At 37.5% G+C, this 18493-nt stretch overlaps 2 protein-coding genes across 2 annotated transcripts; one reads left to right on the forward strand and one right to left on the reverse strand.

The window, feature by feature from the left end:
• The first annotated feature begins 1488 nt into the window (after window positions 1-1488).
• On the forward strand, window positions 1489-2589 carry LOC110445977. Its single transcript, XM_021490898.1, has one exon. The coding sequence runs from the start codon at window positions 1489-1491 to the stop codon at window positions 2587-2589; it is 1101 nt and encodes a 366-aa protein (XP_021346573.1).
• Window positions 2590-6205: 3616 nt separating this feature from the next.
• Window positions 6206-18458, reverse strand: LOC110445975 (COMM domain-containing protein 5-like). The gene is made up of 7 exons (XM_021490895.1): window positions 18129-18458; window positions 16377-16537; window positions 13769-13797; window positions 12625-12675; window positions 11733-11828; window positions 11296-11371; window positions 6206-8057 (listed from the first exon to the last, which is right to left on the reverse strand). The coding sequence occupies exons 1-7, from the start codon at window positions 18274-18276 to the stop codon at window positions 7956-7958; spliced, it is 663 nt and encodes a 220-aa protein (XP_021346570.1). The 5' UTR covers window positions 18277-18458; the 3' UTR covers window positions 6206-7955.
• Between the last annotated feature and the right edge of the window lie 35 nt (window positions 18459-18493).

Genomic DNA, 18493 nt, shown 5'->3' on the forward strand with positions numbered 1-18493 from the left:
CCTGTGACCTTGAAAGAAGGTCAAGGTCATTTTCATTCTCAAACTGTGTCGGGCTCTATCCGAGGAGGCCATCAATGAAAAATAAAGATTCTACATCTTTCAGTTCTTCAGAAGAAGTCTTTTGAAGCTTTTGACACATTTGACTCCTGTGACCTTGAAAGAAGGTCAAGGTAATTTTCATTCTCAAACTTTGTTGGGCTCCATCCCAGGAAGCCATCAGCCAAATATGAAGATTCTATACCTTTTAGTTCTTCAGAAGAAGTCGTTTGAAGTTTTTGACATATTTGACCCCTGTGACCTTGAAAACAGGTCAAGGTCATTTTCGTTCTCAAACTTTGTAGGGCTCCTACCAACGAAGCTTTCAGCCAAATATCATGACTCTAGGCCTGTCCGTTCTTCAGAAGAAGTTGTTTAAAGGAAAAGTTGACGGACGAGGACGGACGACGGACGCCGCGCCACGGCATAAGCTCACTTGGCACTTCGTGCCAGGTGAGCTAAAAATCAGATCTGTTGCAATTCGTTTGATGTTTATGACAGAATTATTGTGCCGTAGATCGATAACTTACCATATCTATAGTATGTATGTTTGGCATGTATTTCTATATTTTAGATAATATAATAAGTGTATTTTAAAGATAATTAGATTGTATACACGCGTGCCGTCGATCGAAAAAAAAAATCATTTTGTTACATGTGTTGCAAAAGAGAGTGTGTACTTATATTTGTATATAGATCTACTTCTTTTTCCACATGAGTATTATTTTTATTTTTATTAACAAATTTAAAAAAAATAACTATAAAAAATCAATCGTGCTCTGCCAAGTAACATTCTACTGGAGACGTATAATAGCTGATATTTATGCTGATACCACAAATGTTAAGGATAAGAACACTATGTTTGCTTCTTAACTGATGAAGTCCGGGCAAAAATGCTTATTATGTAATGGAACATAAATCGGCATATCTTTTATTTTTCACAAATTGACTGACGATCTCTTTCATCAATTCGCAAACTGATAACTCATCCAAACAAAAATATTCTAAAAACCATTACATGAAAATTAAAACAAAAGTGAATGCCAATTGAGTGAAACTGGCAATAATTACTGCCACTTTCATACGATCAGGACTCGTTCAATATAGGTTCGTAGCGGTTGTGGCGGTAAATAATTTTGGGGCGTTATGGTTGTCATACTTTGGGCGAAATGAACTGAAAATTGGGGAGATGTAAAATAAAGTTGGGGCGTGATCTTGGGCGAAACGGTTTTAGGGCAAAACGTCTGTAATTCAAAATAATACCATACTATAGGCTGTGACACCACCGAACTGTCGCCGAGCTTTATTTATTCTCCGTAACTTTAAGTCATTTAGGGTTTACCAGAGACGTATATATATGTAATACATTATTCACTTCGTGGACATTTTGAAATGCTTCCTATATTTATTATTTTCGTTGAAGAGTTCAAGGTAGCAAAATGCAGGCTGGTGATGACTCTGAGGGACTCCAAAGACGTGAAAATCAGCGAGGCAGGGATACAGACAAGAACAGGGAGAAAGTGGTCAGCAGGCACTGCAGTTGGTGAAGCAGAGAGTATGCTCGAGTTGAAGGATATCATCGGGAATACCTGCGTCGGAAGACAAGGAGTTGGCTTCTCTCATTTCCAGCAGTGGGAGAAAGCAAATACCCAAGAAAGACGGCAAATGGTGCAGAAAGAAATCAGAAGGATTGAGGAGGAAAGGAGGAGAGGGAAATCTGTAGAACTCAGCAAACAGGGTGCGTGGACCAGATGGAATCTCCCAGAGAGGAAGATGACGTGGGCTGAAATATGGAGAATGGAGCCCTTCCGGATATCATTTCTGCTACGATCCGTGTATGACACGCTACCATCTCCTGTTAACCTGCATCAGTGGGGATTGACGGAGGATCCTTGCTGCAAGCTATGCGGAGGAAGAGGAACAATGGCTCATATCTTGTCTGGTTGCAAAGAAGCACTACGACAGGGTAGATACCGATGGAGGCACGACAACGTCTTGCGGGTCCTAGCGGATATCCTTGAAGTGGAGAGAAGGAAGAAAAGAACTGGTGTAAGAACAAACCAGGCTGGTATCAAGTTTGTGAAACCAGGGGAGAAAGCCACAGTGAAGCCTCGAAGCACCTCATCCATCTTTGAACGGGCGTCAACATGGGAGATGAAGGTTGACCTTGACAGGAAGCTTGTGTTTCCAGGAATAGTGGAAACAACACTGAGGCCTGACATGGTAATCTGGACAGAGCAATCCAGACACCTCATCGCCATAGAGCTCACCGTACCATGGGAGGAAGGCTGCGAGGAAGCTCACGAGAGGAAGAAAGCCAAGTATGATGAGCTGATGGAAAAGTGCAGGAGCAGAGGATGGACAGTATGGCTCTTTCCAGTGGAGGTTGGCTGTAGAGGTTTCCCCGCACAGTCAGTGTGGAGGACACTACGGTCAATAGGACTCACTGGGAGGGCAAGAGCTACCGCCATCAGACGATTGGGAGAAGCTGCAGAGAGAGCATCGTGCTGGCTATGGCACAAACGAGATGAGCCGATGTGGAAGCCGACATAGACGAGTAGTGGTTTGGCCACCACTACTGACCCACCAGCCGGAGGATGTAGTGATTAAGGGTCGAAACATCTGAAGAGGGCTGGCCATCACCTGATAACGTCAAATGAGGCTTCGCGACTAGAATGACAGCAGTGACGGACTACAAGTCAAGGATGTCACAAGATGCAGAATCACCATCATCTGTAAGCAATCATTATCACATTATTAACACTACCTGGCATCACTGCCTGTACATGTTTTGATTCATACATGCTCTGCGGGAGTATCACCTTTATTATCAGCTGACCAAAATAGAACACTTTTCCTTCAATAGGAAAACAACATAACAGTTAACATCAACAGGCTTTCGTGCCATTGTAGTCGTCTGCTCCAGTCTCTCGGAACTCAACAACAACAACACCATAATGTGAGAATATCTCGTATATATAACAGTGTTAGTGTAGCGGAGATGGACTGGGTCGACCATCGCCGACCAAATAGCTCAACGGGTAGAGGGTTAGTATAGAGTTCGGAGGGTCTTGGGTTTGAACTCCGCCCCGGCTGTGTCTTTCTCTTTCTCCTGTTACAAAATTGATGAGCTTGGCCAACCATTATTTCCAAGCACTGGGTGAATGTGTGACAAGGACATACCCGAATCTGGGTTGTGAATAGTTGTGTCTTAAGGGGGCGAGACTGAGAAAAAGAAATGTAGCAGAACTGGACTTGATCGATCATCAGCGAACAAGTAGCTCAATATTGATAGAGCGTCCGTGTGGAGTTCGAAAGGTCCCGAGTTAGAACCCCAGTCCGGCAGTGCGTTTCTCTTTCTCCTGTTATATCAGAATGTATAGCCAATCGACTCTCACTGACAACAGTACCGTTTTGTTTTGTGTTTTATCTGAAATGATACCAAACAAGGATGAAATGGCAGATGATTTCTTTCCAATGATTACGAAATATAATGCTACTTATATATATGTATTATGAGTTACATATTTCAATTTCTGTGATGAGGACATGTCGATCAGGTGGGGAATTCAAAAGAAGCCATTCACATCTTCCTCCCTTTACATTTCCAATTAAAGGTCTGTCATTTTGGTCACCATAAAATATCCATGAAGACCAAACAGATTACGATGTGCTCTGCACATGCTTTGTTGCAACAAGGAGGTCATCAGTCGCCATTTAGCGACAGACACAAGAAGATGACGTTCGTTTTCAGGTTGATGATGATGATGATGGAAAGAAGATCGAGGAGGTTAGAGGAGGACAGAGACAGTACAGTAGGAATGATAGTCTTGCAACTTCATTTAGATAGAAGTGTGCTGCAGTTGACAGCAGGTATTCTTTCATTAAATTGAAGAAAACAGATTTCCTTTAACAAACGTTTCACTTTGTCATGGTTGTGATATTGTAAGAGAGTTTGACCCAACAACCCGCATGCAATATTCCAATGAAACCAAAGAACCCTCTAGACCTGCGAAATAGCGGATTCGATTTCAGTGTGACATACCCTATAGGCTCTTTGCGTTTTATTTTCAAAGTAAAACCATCTTCATTTTCGAGAAGGTCGATGTCTCCAGAATCATCCTGTAATCCATCCTTGAGTTCCTTTCCATGAAATTAAATGATACAAAATTAATTAAAAACTTTGCTTTAACCACCAATAATGCTCATATGTACACACTTGTCACATTTTCGATTTCTACCACGTAGGGATCCTAAGACCCCAGTGACTTTTCATCGGGAGCGAAGTTAATTTAAAAGGTTCTAGGAGAAAAAATTCGCACCACAGCTTTTTGAGTCTGTTCCCCAATATTTTTGTAGTTTCCCGTGGAATAAGTAATCTTTCCCGCGCATTCTCGAACAAAAGCTGGCGTGCACAATCTAGTTAGCGTATTTTACTTCCTATCCGATTCCTTGTTTGGTTTGTCTGCTAACGGACGCCACCATCACACCGTCAATTACGTCTTCAGCAGCAAACGTCCTTGCTATATGCAATAACAAGTTTATGATTTCTTCGATTGTATTGTCGCTGCCTGTAGCCTCCTCAATGTCCTTCCCTTCCTTGACATTATCCTGAAAACAAACATCATCTTCCTTCTTGCATCTGTTTGGTCCGAAGTGATTTGTATGGTGACCGATATAATGAACTACGAACTGTAGATATACAAGGAGGCAGACGTGGATAGGTTCCGTACTTCCCACATGGTCGGCACCACTTTTTGGACGTGACGGGATATTCGGAGGGAGCGGAATTCGTGTCCGCGGAAGAAGAATACATTTTGCATTTTTGTGGAATTAAAATAGCACATACATGTATGCTGCATGCATCATGATAAAAGATAGGGTAAACCATTCCAAATCTTCACTCAACATCCAGCACTGGTGGCAGTTAAACTATCAAGCTTCTGGGAAAGAACCACGATACACAATCAACACCAACTCCAGCACTGGTGGCAGTTAAACTATCAAGCTACTGGGAAAGAACCACGATACACAATCAACACCAACACCAGCACTGGTGGCAGTTAAACTATCAAGCTTCTGGGAAAGAACCCCGATACACAATCAACCCCAACTCCAGCACTGGTGGCAGTTAAACTATCAAGCTTCTGGGAAAGAACCACGATACACAGTCAACACCAACACCAGTACTGGTGGCATTTAAACTATCTAGCTTCCAATGACTTTTAATTCACCAGGAAGTGTATATAGGGTTAATTTTAACTATGGATTTTACTACTAATAATTTATCACATTTTCAAATGAAAATCGGATTATATGCAGATATGTTTTACAACTCTCTGTCTCAGTTTGTTTCAGAGACTTCTGTTTCCTCAGCCTAATTCAACAGCCACCATCATTTGTATTACTCTTGGATCAAATATATAACTATCGGTGGTTTCAAAATATAGAACTATCGGTAGTTTCCAAATATATAACAATCGGTGGTTTCTAAATATAGAACTATCGGTGGTTTCCAAATATAGAACTATCGGTGGTTTCCAAATATAGAACTATCGGTTGTTTCTAAATATAGAACTATCGATGGTTTCCAAATAGAGAGCTATCGGTGGTTTCCAAATATACAACTATCGTTGGTTTCCAAATATAGAACTATCGGTCGTTTCTTAATATGGAATTATCGATGGTTTCTAAATATGTAACTATCGGTGGTTTCTAAATATATAACTATCGTTGGTTTCCAAATATATAACTATCGGTGGTTTCCAAATATATAACTATCGGTGGTTTCTAAATATGTAAAATTCATTAAGGAAGCTCACTTAAGATTTGGGAAGTTGAGCATAAATTTGTAAATGTCTCCACCAATTTGTGACCAAGGTGGACATTTTGTTAAGAATTAACTTGAATATATTTTCAATAAATTATATTCAAGTCAATCCTTATAATTTAATCTACTATACACATTCCCTGTGGGAATCCACTTTTATTGGTGGAATCTTTTCTCTTACAAATTATTACGCCGCTGTATAAGCCAATCAAAAGCGACGTTATAAACGGCGACATACTTTTTTTACGTTATGGGCCGATAACATAATTTGTTAAGCCAATGAAAATGCTTGTTACAAGCAAGATTAAATTATTGCCAAATAATGACAAAAACACTCCACATAGTAAAATAAATTTTATTACATAAGTGGACAAGCCCCCTGTAACTAAACAAGTATTTACTGTAGAGTCGGTCAGTTTTTCAAAGGGAGGTAAACATGACTGTCTACTGCAGTAGGTAAGCTCTGTAATAATTGTACAGTTCAAGGTTGCCAGTAACATACAGGACACAATATTTAAGTGCTACATCCCCAAACATAATCATGAAGAGTTAAACATTCCTGTAGGTTTTTGGCAACACATTTCACTATATTCAATTTAAAATGGTCAGAATTTCACAGATGCCACCAGCTAAGATATCTTTTTTTTAAATAATACAGAATAGTTTCAAAGTTACTTTGGCCGAATAATTATTTTGGTAAATCACTATATTTTTTGTTAGAAATGAATTTCATCGTAATTTGTGAGGGAAATCATACCTTTACTTAAATCATCTTTTAATTCCAATGATAAGTGCAATAGATATTGTAATAGTGAATTCAAGTATATTTTAGAAAAAAATGCTTTACTAGTTTGCTAAATAACTTACACATGAAAATAAAGTGATTTTCAGTAACAAATCATTAAGTCAAAACACTGTCAACTTTGATGCCATTATGTGGATAATTTGATTACCGTAATTTCATTAATGGAAGAGGTAAGAGTTTGCTGAAGATCAGACTATTCTTGTGATATATATTAACAACTATTGACTTCTGAAAAGGTGATATCAACCAAGGGGAAGCCGAGATCAATATCACAGGTTATATTTGGATACATATTTTAGGTTAGCTATGGATATACATGTACACGTATTCTTTCAATTTGGTCCATATTTAATCAGGAATCTACTAACAAGTTTTCACCAATAATGTTTATAAAGTTAACAACACAGGTGTCTTGTATTTACCCTTATCTAGTGCCTACTGCAACATTTATTTTCAGAATGTGTACAATTCTAAGAAATATTGAAAAATACTTATTATGACAGGTTACTTGTTCTTTGATAATTAATATTACATTAATGATATAAAAATACATTTACTAATAACACTTATATTAGATTACACAAATTGAAAACAAATAATTAAGGGAGATAATGCGAAGTCGAATATTACCTGAAAGGTAAATAATTCTTAACGCAATTCACAGGTATAATGTGGAAGCAGGTAACATACATCCTTAGCGAAGACAATCTAACACAGGTCAAGGGTATCATGTGTACCCTTGTATCCTTAACTCGAGTTTAAGGTGTTAGGTGACATTATTATATCCTTAACTCAGACTCAAATAACAGATATAATGTGTAAGGTAGCATATATCCTTAACTCTGACACAAAATAACAGATATAATGTGTGAGGTAGCATATATCCTTAACTCTGACACAATCTAACAGCTATAATGTGTATGGTAGCATATATCCTTAACTCTGACACAAAATAACAGATATAATGTGTGAGGTAGCATATATATCCTTAACTCTGACACAAAATAACAACTATAATGTGTGAGGTAGCATGTATCCTTAACTCTGACACAAAATAACAGCTATACTGTGTATGGTAGCATATATCCTTAACTCTGACACAAAATAACAGATATAATGTGTAAGGTAGCATATATCCTTAATGGAGATGACTCTAAAACATAACATTTGTAAAGAAGCCTATATCCTTCCAACATGCAATAGACAATGTGTTGACATGATATATACTGCAGTTTCACAAAGAAGTTTGCATACACATGTGTTCATATTACTATCCAGAAAACATTAGTCTTTTATCTTTAGAATACTTCGTTTTTCTAAGTCTTCCATTTCTTTAAGAACAAATGCAACGTTGTATCGTAGTTCGTGGAATTTGGCAACAGGAATCTTAAACAAAAAGAAATTATAAATAATACTGAGGCATAGCAGTATGACTACTATATTAAAGAGAAACACAAACAAGAGGCCAATGGGCCTGCATCGCTCACCTGTTATTCAACACTGTTCAGAAACACCTGTCACCATAAATTAGGGTTAAGGTTACATACACTGAAAATGTGTTTACAGTAAACAAGCTAACACAACAGATAACTGCATGAGTGGAGATTTTGGCTATTTTGAAATGTTCATGTATTTACACGGAGTAAATTAGCATAAAAGATCTGCACAAGTATAGTTATAATTATAGATTATAGATGTACAGAATATGAAGATGTCAACCCCTAGCGGCCAGTTTAAAGAATCGCAATGTAAACATTTCAACAATCTCCACTGATACAGTATTCCACTCCTTTTTAATATACTACACTGCTATCATGACTCTTTACCTTTTATCATGCAACATTTAAAGTAGGTCAAGATCATTTATTTGAACAAACCTGTATTATTATATCAAGCTGCCAGCCAAATGTTTCTAATCTATGCCTTAAAGACCTAATGAAGAAGTAGTAAAGGTTTAAGATATGTGTTGTAAATAAACTTCCTAAACCTTCATCCCAATATGATATTTGCCAGCCAAATGTTTCTACTTTATAACTTAAGGACAATATGAAGAAGTAATGTAAAGAGTTTAATACATTTGACACCTTTGACCTTGAAAATGGGTCATGGTTATTCTTATGAACAAACTGGACAAACTTTTAACATAGAGATATACATGCCAAATTCCATGACCCTCAGGCTCTTCAGGAGAAGTTGTTAAAATATTTTAACACATTTGACCCCTGTAAACTTGAAAGAGGGTTAATGTCACTAATTAGAATAAACATGATGGACCTTACTCGCAGCATACTACTGGAAATATCCGGTCTCTAGGCCTCTTGGTTATTTAGAAGAAGTTGTTTCAAGAAATAAGTTGATGCCAGTTGGATGGACAGATGACAGATGACGGATACATCACCATGACGAAAGCTTAGTTGCCCTTCAGGATTGTGACTTACAGATTGAATATATATTGTGTACCACATCTGTCTGCATCAGATGGAGGACACACATACTATGATAACTTAATGCTGAATTGACTTCCTATGCTAATATTAGTGCATTAATCATGTAATGCTAGTCCGACATAAAATTTGTTAATCAGTGACAGACCTACCGTAAATACGTTTATTAGTGACAGACCTACCTCAAATATGTTTATCAGTGACAGACCTACCTCAAATAAAATATGTTTATCAGTGACAGACCTACCTCAAATATGTTTATCAGTGACAGACCTACCTCAAATATGTTTATCAGTGACAGACCTACCTCAAATATGTTTATTAGTGACAGACCTACCGTAAATACGTTTATCAGTGACAGACCTACCTCAAATATGTTTATCAGTGACAGCCTTACCTCAAATATGTTTATCAGTGACAGACCTACCTCACATATGTTTATTAGTGACAGACCTACCACAAATATGTTTATTAGTGACAGACCTACCTCAAATATGTTAATCAGTGACAGACCTACCTCAAATAAAATATGTTTATCAGTGACAGACCTACCGTAAATATGATTATCAGTGACAGACCTACCTCAAATATGTTTATCAGTGACAGAACTACCTTAAATATGTTTATTAGTGACAGACCTACCTCAAATATGTTTATCAGAGACAGTCCTACCTCAAATATGTTTATTAGAGACAGTCCTACCTCAAATATGTTTATTAGTGACAGTCCTACCTCAAATATGTTTATTAGTGACAGCCCTACCTCAAATATGTTTATTAGTGACAGACCTACCACAAATATGTTTATTAGTGACAGACCTACCTCAAATATGTTTATCTAACAGACCTACCTCAAATATGTTTATTAGTGACAGCCCTACCTCAAATATGTTTATCTAACAGACCTACCTCAAATATGTTTATTAGTGACAGACATACCGTAAATACGTTTATCAGTGACAGACCTACCTCAAATATGTTTATTAGTGACAGACATACCGTAAATACGTTTATCAGTGACAGACCTACCTCAAATATGTTTATTAGCGACAGTCCTACTTCAAATATGTTTATTAGTGACAGACCTACCTCAAATATGTTAATCAGTGACAGACCTACCTCAAATATGTTTATCTAACAGACCTACCTCAAATATGTTTATTAGTGACAGTGACAGACCTACCTCAAATAAAATATGTTTATCAGTGACAGACCTACCGTAAATATGATTATCAGTGACAGACCTACCTCAAATATGTTTATTAGCGACAGTCCTACCTCAAATATGTTTATTAGTGACAGCCCTACCTCAAATATGTTTATCTAACAGACCTACCTCAAATATGTTTATTAGTGACAGCCCTACCTCAAATATGTTTATTAGTGACAAACCTACCTCAAATATGTTTATCAGTGACAGACCTTCCTCAAATAAAATATGTTTATCAGTGACAGACCTACCGTAAATATGATTATCAGTGACAGACCTACCTCAAATATGTTTATTAGCGACAGTCCTACCTCAAATATGTTTATTAGTGACAGCCCTACCTCAAATATGTTTATCAGTGACAGACCTACCTCAAATATGTTTATCAGTGACAGCCTTACCTCAAATATGTTTATCAGTGACAGAACTACCTCAAATATGTTTATCAGTGACAGCCCTACCTCAAATATGTTTATTAGTGACAGTCCTACCTCAAATATGTTTATTAGTGACGGACCTACCTCAAATATGTTAATTAGTGACAGACCTCCCTCAAATACGTTTATTAGTGACAGACCTACCTCAAATATGTTAATCAGTGACAGACCTACCTCAAATATGTTTATCAGTGACAGAACTACCTCAAATATGTTTATTAGTGACAGACCTACCTCAAATATGTTAATTAGTGACAGACCTACCTCAAATACGTTTATTAGTGACAGACCTACCTCAAATATGTTTATTAGTGACAGTGCTACCTCAAATATGTTTATTAGTGACAGACCTACCTCAAATATGTTTATCAGTAACAGTCCTACCTAAAATATGGTTATCAGTGACAGACCTACCTCAAATATGTTTATCAGTGACAGACAGACCTCAAATATGTTTATTAGTGACAGACCTACCTCAAATATGTTTATCAGTGACAGTCCTACCTAAAATATGGTTATCAGTGACAGACCTACCTCAAATGTGTGGATCCTGCCATCACTAAGAGTCAGCTCCATGAGAATACTTGGTTCCAACACTCTGTTTAAAACACTGAAAGAAAATCAAGAGATTATAAGGATGCCATTTATACAGTTGTCTCCTTAAAGGATCAGCGCCCATAATAATAAAACAAGAGGCCCAAGGGCCTAAACGGTCACCCAAGTTATATTTTAGGTAGCTTAATTTCATTGCTGAGATGTGAAGTGGAAATCAGCATACAAACATAGTGAAATACAATACTTGTTATGTCGCCAAAGGAAAAGAACTTTAAAAACTATTCAAAAAAAATATTTTGCTATGGAGAAATATAATATCTATTGTCATGGGAAGGACGGTGTGTGAAGAGGAAGTTTGGTTAGGGCTACAAATATACTACCTACAGTAAAGTATTGTAACATTGATCATGGCCTACCTGGTAGATATGGCTACATCAACTCTCCACTTGAGACAATCTAATCTGGGTAGTCGTGGTCTGTTCTCTAGACAGTGTGCGGTGATCTGTGGCCCCCTTCAAAAAACAACAGAATTATTGATTCACCAAACAAGGATAGTTTCATAGGCACGGGCAAAAACTACATGAATTGCCTGGAATTGACTTGATTTCCACAAGGAATTTCTTTCACTGTTCCAAACAAGCAACAATTCTTTATTTGCCTAGCCGACACCTATCTCAAGATATAGGGTACACTGCCATACTTCGTGTACACCCATACTTCACGAGCCAAGACACACATGCACACCTGAATCTGGTCACCCCAGGTGAATTAGTATAAAAGATGTGCCCCGAACACTTTAAAAGGATAAGCTCAAATGTCAAAGCATAGGTCACGGTAACCTACTTTTTGTTTTTGACACTCCATCATCCCAGGATGTTCATGCATACAACATCTGGTTACTCCAGCTGAAATAGTATAAATGCTATGTCCCAGTAAATGTTTCCAAAGGTTTAGTTCAAAGGTCAAACTATAGGTCACAGTGACCTTTGTTTTGTAAATTCCTAACCTGTGTATTTATGGTGAAATAGTATAGGAAATCGAAATATACCTTGGACTAACTCTTTGGATCGACAGAAGGACATATAGACAGGAACCAGTGGGGAACTAATAAACACTACAACAGTTTATTCAGGGCTGCTAGAGACTTATAATTATATTATCATACATTCTTGTGTGGTCTTAAAAAGACCTACAATGTATCCTTTCAATATAACATAGTAATTATTTGTACCAGTCATGTTTTTAGCACGGAACTCGTTGACACTCAAATCACAGTAGCGATAGCGTACATCCCTGAGGACGACTCACCTTGAACCAAAGATAACACTAGCAAGATCACTGTGGAACTCTTCAGGAATGCTGTAATGAAAACAAGACCATTGAAGGCAGAACATCAGGGTTTTTTGTTTGTTAATATATTTTCAGCTACAGGTCAAACATGCCATAACTTTCCGGTGCAAAATAATGATTTTATTTGTGAGATTTGGACATTTGGATTTTCTCCGAGTTAGTGAGAAATTTGTGAGACATTTAAAACAAGACAAACAACATGAGCCTAAATCTCTTTGATATTCAGAAAATATGTTCAACAAGCAAAGTTGTGGAATTTATATCCCCCGCTTTTGGGACATACTGTAGGTAAACATTATTGAGGTTAGGTTTAAACATGTGAGTATCGTGCTGTTGAGGCATAATGTATAGCTTGAACCTCGAAGAAAAAAAGCCTTATCAAAACATTTGCTAGAGTTATCAAGCAGAAACTGAAGATAATGACTCCGCCAAATGGAGTCCGATGAAAGTGGTTTTCAAACTTGGCCGAGCCCTTAATGCGCTGAACCCTGTTACTAAGTTTGAGGACAATTGGATTATATTTGCGAGAGTTGTAGTTATTGCACGGAAACGAAGTGTGACAGATTGACAGACAGATGGACAAACCCAAATTAATATCCCCGCTTTCACCGCAGGGGATAAAAATTTACATTTGACCCATATAACTTTGAAATTGGTCATTGTCATTGATTTGAACCAACTTGACATAGCCATTCATCACAGCATGCTAACGCTCAAATAGCAAGACCCTTGGTCTAGATTTCTTGGTTAATCAGAAGAAGTTATAAAACAATTTTAACACGTCTGATCCCAAAACTGTTCCCATAATTTGGGATATTTTGATGTCACCAATGGCGTTGTTCCCACAACATTGGATATTTAAATTGTGGCACATAAAATTTTAGCTTTTGACAATTCCTTTCATTTAAATGGTGCTGCTTTCTGATGTGCGATTTCCGTAGTTGCTCCGTTAGTGTGTCAGTTAATGGTAGGTTATAGGTACAATTTATGATAATATACAATTCAAAAGGCTCATTGGCATTACTTAGCTGTCACCTTAAGCGTAATGAAACTGTCATTTGTTGTCATTTTTTGGAATTAAAGCAATAGAAGAAATACTCACTTTAATTCCTTTATGTCCTCCTTGAACATCTGCAAATTTGAAATACAAAATTCTAAAAAAATATAATATTTATATAAACAATGTTTTTATTCACAAACCTGTAGATTTGGAAATCAAAGAAGATTACAATAAAACATGTACCTACAGTCTGTACACACACACACACACCTATATACATGTACATTTAACAAGAGGCCCAGAGGGCCTGTAGCGCTCACCTGGATATCAAAGTAATCATGGCAAAATATTCTCCAAATAAGATCCAAAGGAATGGGCCAGACCCCAAGGACAATCCTTGTATCCTATCTGTATTAGATTTTTCATACCCAGCAATATTATGTATGGTTATGGGGTGGGGATCTCAACTGTTTCCAAGGTGTGACTCAGAAATTAAGTCCCTAGGGTTGTGGCCAGACCCCAGGATTAATTATAATATCATGACTGCATTCGTATCTTTATGCCCAACAATTGTATATATAGTTTTGGGGTAGGGATCTTAACCGTTTTAAAGTTATGACCCATGGGTTAGGTCTCAAAGGGTGGGGCAGACTCTGAAATCAATTCTAATATCATGACTGCAATCGTCTCTTTATCCCCAGCATTTGTATATACAGTTTTGGGGTGGGGATCTCAACCGTTTCAAAGTTATGACCCAGGGACTATGTCTCCAAGGGTAGGGCCAGACCCCTGGGCAATCCTGGAAACATATGTGCATTCTTCTCTTGGGGATCTCAACCATTTCCAAAGGGGCTCTGCCCCACTACTTGTACAATTTGAATCCCTGCCTCCCATGATATCCAGTGCATTAGTTCTACAGAAGATGCCATTTATAGCAATATAGCCAAATTACCCTTTTTGGTCATGCCCCTTGGCCCCCTGGGGGTCAGCCCTCCATTTGTAAAATTTTGAATCCCCACCTCTCATGAATGCTTCTGACCAAATACGATTGATATCCAGCGTATAGTTCTACAAAAGAAGTCATTATAGCAATATATCCAAATAACCTTTTGGCCCCGCCCCTCAGCCCCCTTGGGGGTCAGCCCCACCATTTGTACAATTTTGAATCCCCACTACCTAGCTAGGGATGCTTCACACTTTACCTCTGGTTTTATCATAGATATCACATAAGCCACTTTACCTCTGGTTTTAACACCTTACCTCTGGTTTTATCATGGATATCACATAACACACTTTACCTCAGCTGGTTTTATCATAGATATCACATAACACACTTTACCTCTGGTTTTATCATAGATATCACATAGCACACTTTACCTCTGGTTTTATCATAGATATCACATAACACACTTTACCTCTGGTTTTATCATAGATATCACATAACACACCTAGCCTCTGGTTTTATCATAGATATCACATATAGCACATACATTTTACCTCTGGTTTTATCATAGATATCACATAACACACTTTACCTCTGGTTTTATCATAGATATCACATATAGCACATACACTTTGCCTCTGGTTTTATCATACATATCACATAACACACTTTACCTCTGCTGGTTTTATCATAGTTATCACATAACACACTTTACCTCTGGTTTTATCATAGATATCACATAGCACACTTTACCTCTGGTTTTATCATAGATATCACATAACAAACCTAGCCTCTGGTTTTATCATAGATATCACATAACACACTAAACATCTGGTTTTATCATAGATATCACATAACATATCTTACCTCTGGTTTTATCTTAGATATCACATAACACACCTTATCTCTGGTTTTATCATAGATATCACATATAGCACATACACTTTGCCTCTGGTTTTATCATACATATCACATAACACACTTTACCTCTGGTTTTATCATAGATATCACATAACATACTTTTCCTCTGGTTTTATTATAGATATCACATATAGCACCATTACCTCTGGTTTTATCACAGATATCACATACCACACCTTACCTCTGGTTTTAACACCTTACCTCTGGTCTTATCATAGATATCACATAACACACTTTACCTCTGGTTTTATCATAGATATCACATAACACACTTTTCCTCTGGTTTTATCATAGATATCACATAACACACGTTACCTCTGGTTTTATCATAGATATCACATAACACACTTTACATCTGGTTTTATCATAGATATCACATAAAACACTTTACCTCTGGTTTTGTCATAGATATCATATAACACACTTTACTTCTGGTTTTATATATATCACATAACACTTTTCCTCTGGTTTCATCACAGATATCAAATAACACACAACCTCTGATTTTAACACCTTACCTCTGGTTTTATCACAGATATCACATAACACACTTTACCTCTGGTTTTATCATAGATATCACATATAGCACATGTTACCTCTGGTTTTATCACAGATATCACATAACACACTTTTTCTCTTGTTTTATTATAGATATCACATATAGCACACGTTACCTCTGGTTTTAACACCTTACCTTTGGTTTTATCATAGATATCACATAACACACCTTACCTCTGGTTTTATCATAGATATCACATAACACACTTTACCTCTAGCTTTATCATAGAAATCCTGTAACATAGTTTACTTCTAGCTTAATCATAAAAATCCTGTAACATAGTTTACCTCTGGTTTTAACGATGTCAGTGGCAGTCGAATTGCCCGTCTCAGTAGGGAGTACAAGCCAGTATAAACTATACTCAACACTTCCTTGGTGAAGATGTCATGTTCTAATTCCTCTAATACTGCACAATCAATTTCCTTTCCTTCCATAGAGGACACAATCACTGAAACAAAACATGATAACACGATAACATTCAAGTCTTTTTCCTCACACGGATGAAACTTTTATGCAAATATATTTAAATATTTTTCACATATTTAGATATTTATAGCTGTGTCCTAAAGTGTATATAAATAACAATTCCTACATATTTAGTGTTAGGACCACTTACAAATAAAACCTGTGCTTAACTGACAAGTCTGTGTGATACTTCATGATAAGATTGTTAAAGAAAAAGCAAAAAATATATAATATTTCTCATACTAGGATTACAGCTACTATATTTGTAATTAGGTTGTCCAGTCATCTTCACCTTGAATTTAATTAGGGTCAAATATATATAAGTACAATCATTCTGACCAATTCATTGATGATGTTGCAGCTACGAAAGCAAAACATATTAGGATCCTGGCCAAAATGATGGGATCACTCAGGGAGATTTTAAAGTATTATCTCACTGAAAGGAAGGAAGGAATGAAGGACAGGTGATGACCCTGGAAAACAGGTAGGTCAGTACAGGCAATCACCTTTGAAAGAAGGTAGGACAAGTGATGACCTCTGAACTAAAGTAAGATAGGTGATGACCCTGGAAGGCTGGTAGGACAAGCAATGAAAGAAGGTAGGATAGGTGATTACCCTTGAAGGAAGGTAGGACAGGTAATGACCCTTGAAGAAAGGTAGGACATGTGATGACCCTTGAAAGAAGGTAGGACAGGTGATGACCCTTAAAGGAAGGTAGGACATGTGATGATCTTTGAAGGAAGGTAGGACATGTGATGACCCTTGAAGGAAGGTAGGACATGTGATGAACTTTGAAGGTAAATAGGACAGGTGATGACCCTTGAAAGAAGGTAGGACAGGTGATGACCCTTGAAAGAAGGTAGGACAGGTTATGACCATTGAAGGAGGGGAGGACAAGCAATGACCCTTGAAGGAAGGTTGGACATGTGATTATCTTTGAAGGAAGGTAGGACAGGTGATGACCCTTGAAGGAAGGTAGGACAGGTGATAACCCTTGAAGGAGGGGAGGACAGATGTTGACAATTGAAGTAAGTATGATGGGTGATGTTCCTTGAAGGAAGGTAAAACAGACGATTACCTTTGAAGGCAGGTAGGTCATATCTTCTCTTAAGATATGACCAGAACACCTACCTTGGATGTATATTCAAGGCGAGGTTGTCAACCAAACAGAAGTAGACAGACAGTCACGACACTTAGCACAAGTTTCCTCTGGCCCTGACACCAGACTTCGACATTTTGACAGATAGATGCCAACACCAGACATCTATCTGTCAAAATGTCGAAGTCTTGTGTGTAGTGGTACCGATCAGAGGAAACTGGGGCTATCAGACAGTGGTGTACATAGTTTTATTAAATGAATTTTTTGACAGTGTCATTATTTCATAATTAAGTACATGCCGCACATGTGCAATCAGCGTGATATCCAATAGGTCATTGCTGATTAGTAATTAGTGACCAGAACCAGTAGGAAGGTTTGACAGATGATAATCCTGGAATGAACTAGGTGTCACTGGGTCAATTTAGGAACTATACGCATTGTGACCTGTAATTTATTTCAAACCCTATCAACTTACTTTGCAACAATTTACGAAAAGTTTGTTTGTCAATCTTTGCCATAGGTTTGCTGATGGCTTTGATTTCCTGGGGCACTCTCCCACCATAAAACGGTGATCTGTCCACTGCTACACTGCCCCCGCTTCCCTTCACTTGAATAATGGACATATTGAAACTGTTGAGATTTTCACAATTATTTCCATATAACTCTATATATTAAGTAATGACATATTTCATGGAGATTTCAAACGCAAATTCGTCGTTCTCGTCATGTGTAAACAGAAACACTCGTTAAAACGACATATTTCGTCTGTCATGTGCCTCCCCCAAAACACGGAAGTGGTAGTTCAAAGTTCAGCCGGATGTTAGTTCGAGGAAATGTTTT

This window comes from Mizuhopecten yessoensis, unplaced genomic scaffold (assembly GCF_002113885.1).
Source record: "Mizuhopecten yessoensis strain PY_sf001 unplaced genomic scaffold, ASM211388v2 scaffold2433, whole genome shotgun sequence".
NCBI lineage: Eukaryota > Metazoa > Mollusca > Bivalvia > Pectinida > Pectinidae > Mizuhopecten > Mizuhopecten yessoensis.

Bases quoted from the DNA above. Each gene is read 5' to 3' on its own strand.
- LOC110445977 (XM_021490898.1), top strand. From the start codon at position 1,489: ATGACTCTGAGGGACTCCAAAGACGTGAAAATCAGCGAGGCAGGGATA.
- LOC110445975 (XM_021490895.1), bottom strand. From the start codon at position 18,276: ATGTCCATTATTCAAGTGAAGGGAAGCGGGGGCAGTGTAGCAGTGGAC. The intron at 13,798-16,376 runs GTAAACTATGTT...TCAAATTTGCAG, and splicing joins TGACATCGTTAAAACCAGAG to ATGTTCAAGGAGGACATAAA. The intron at 11,372-11,732 runs GTAGGCCATGAT...ATTTTCTTTCAG, and splicing joins GATGTAGCCATATCTACCAG to TGTTTTAAACAGAGTGTTGG.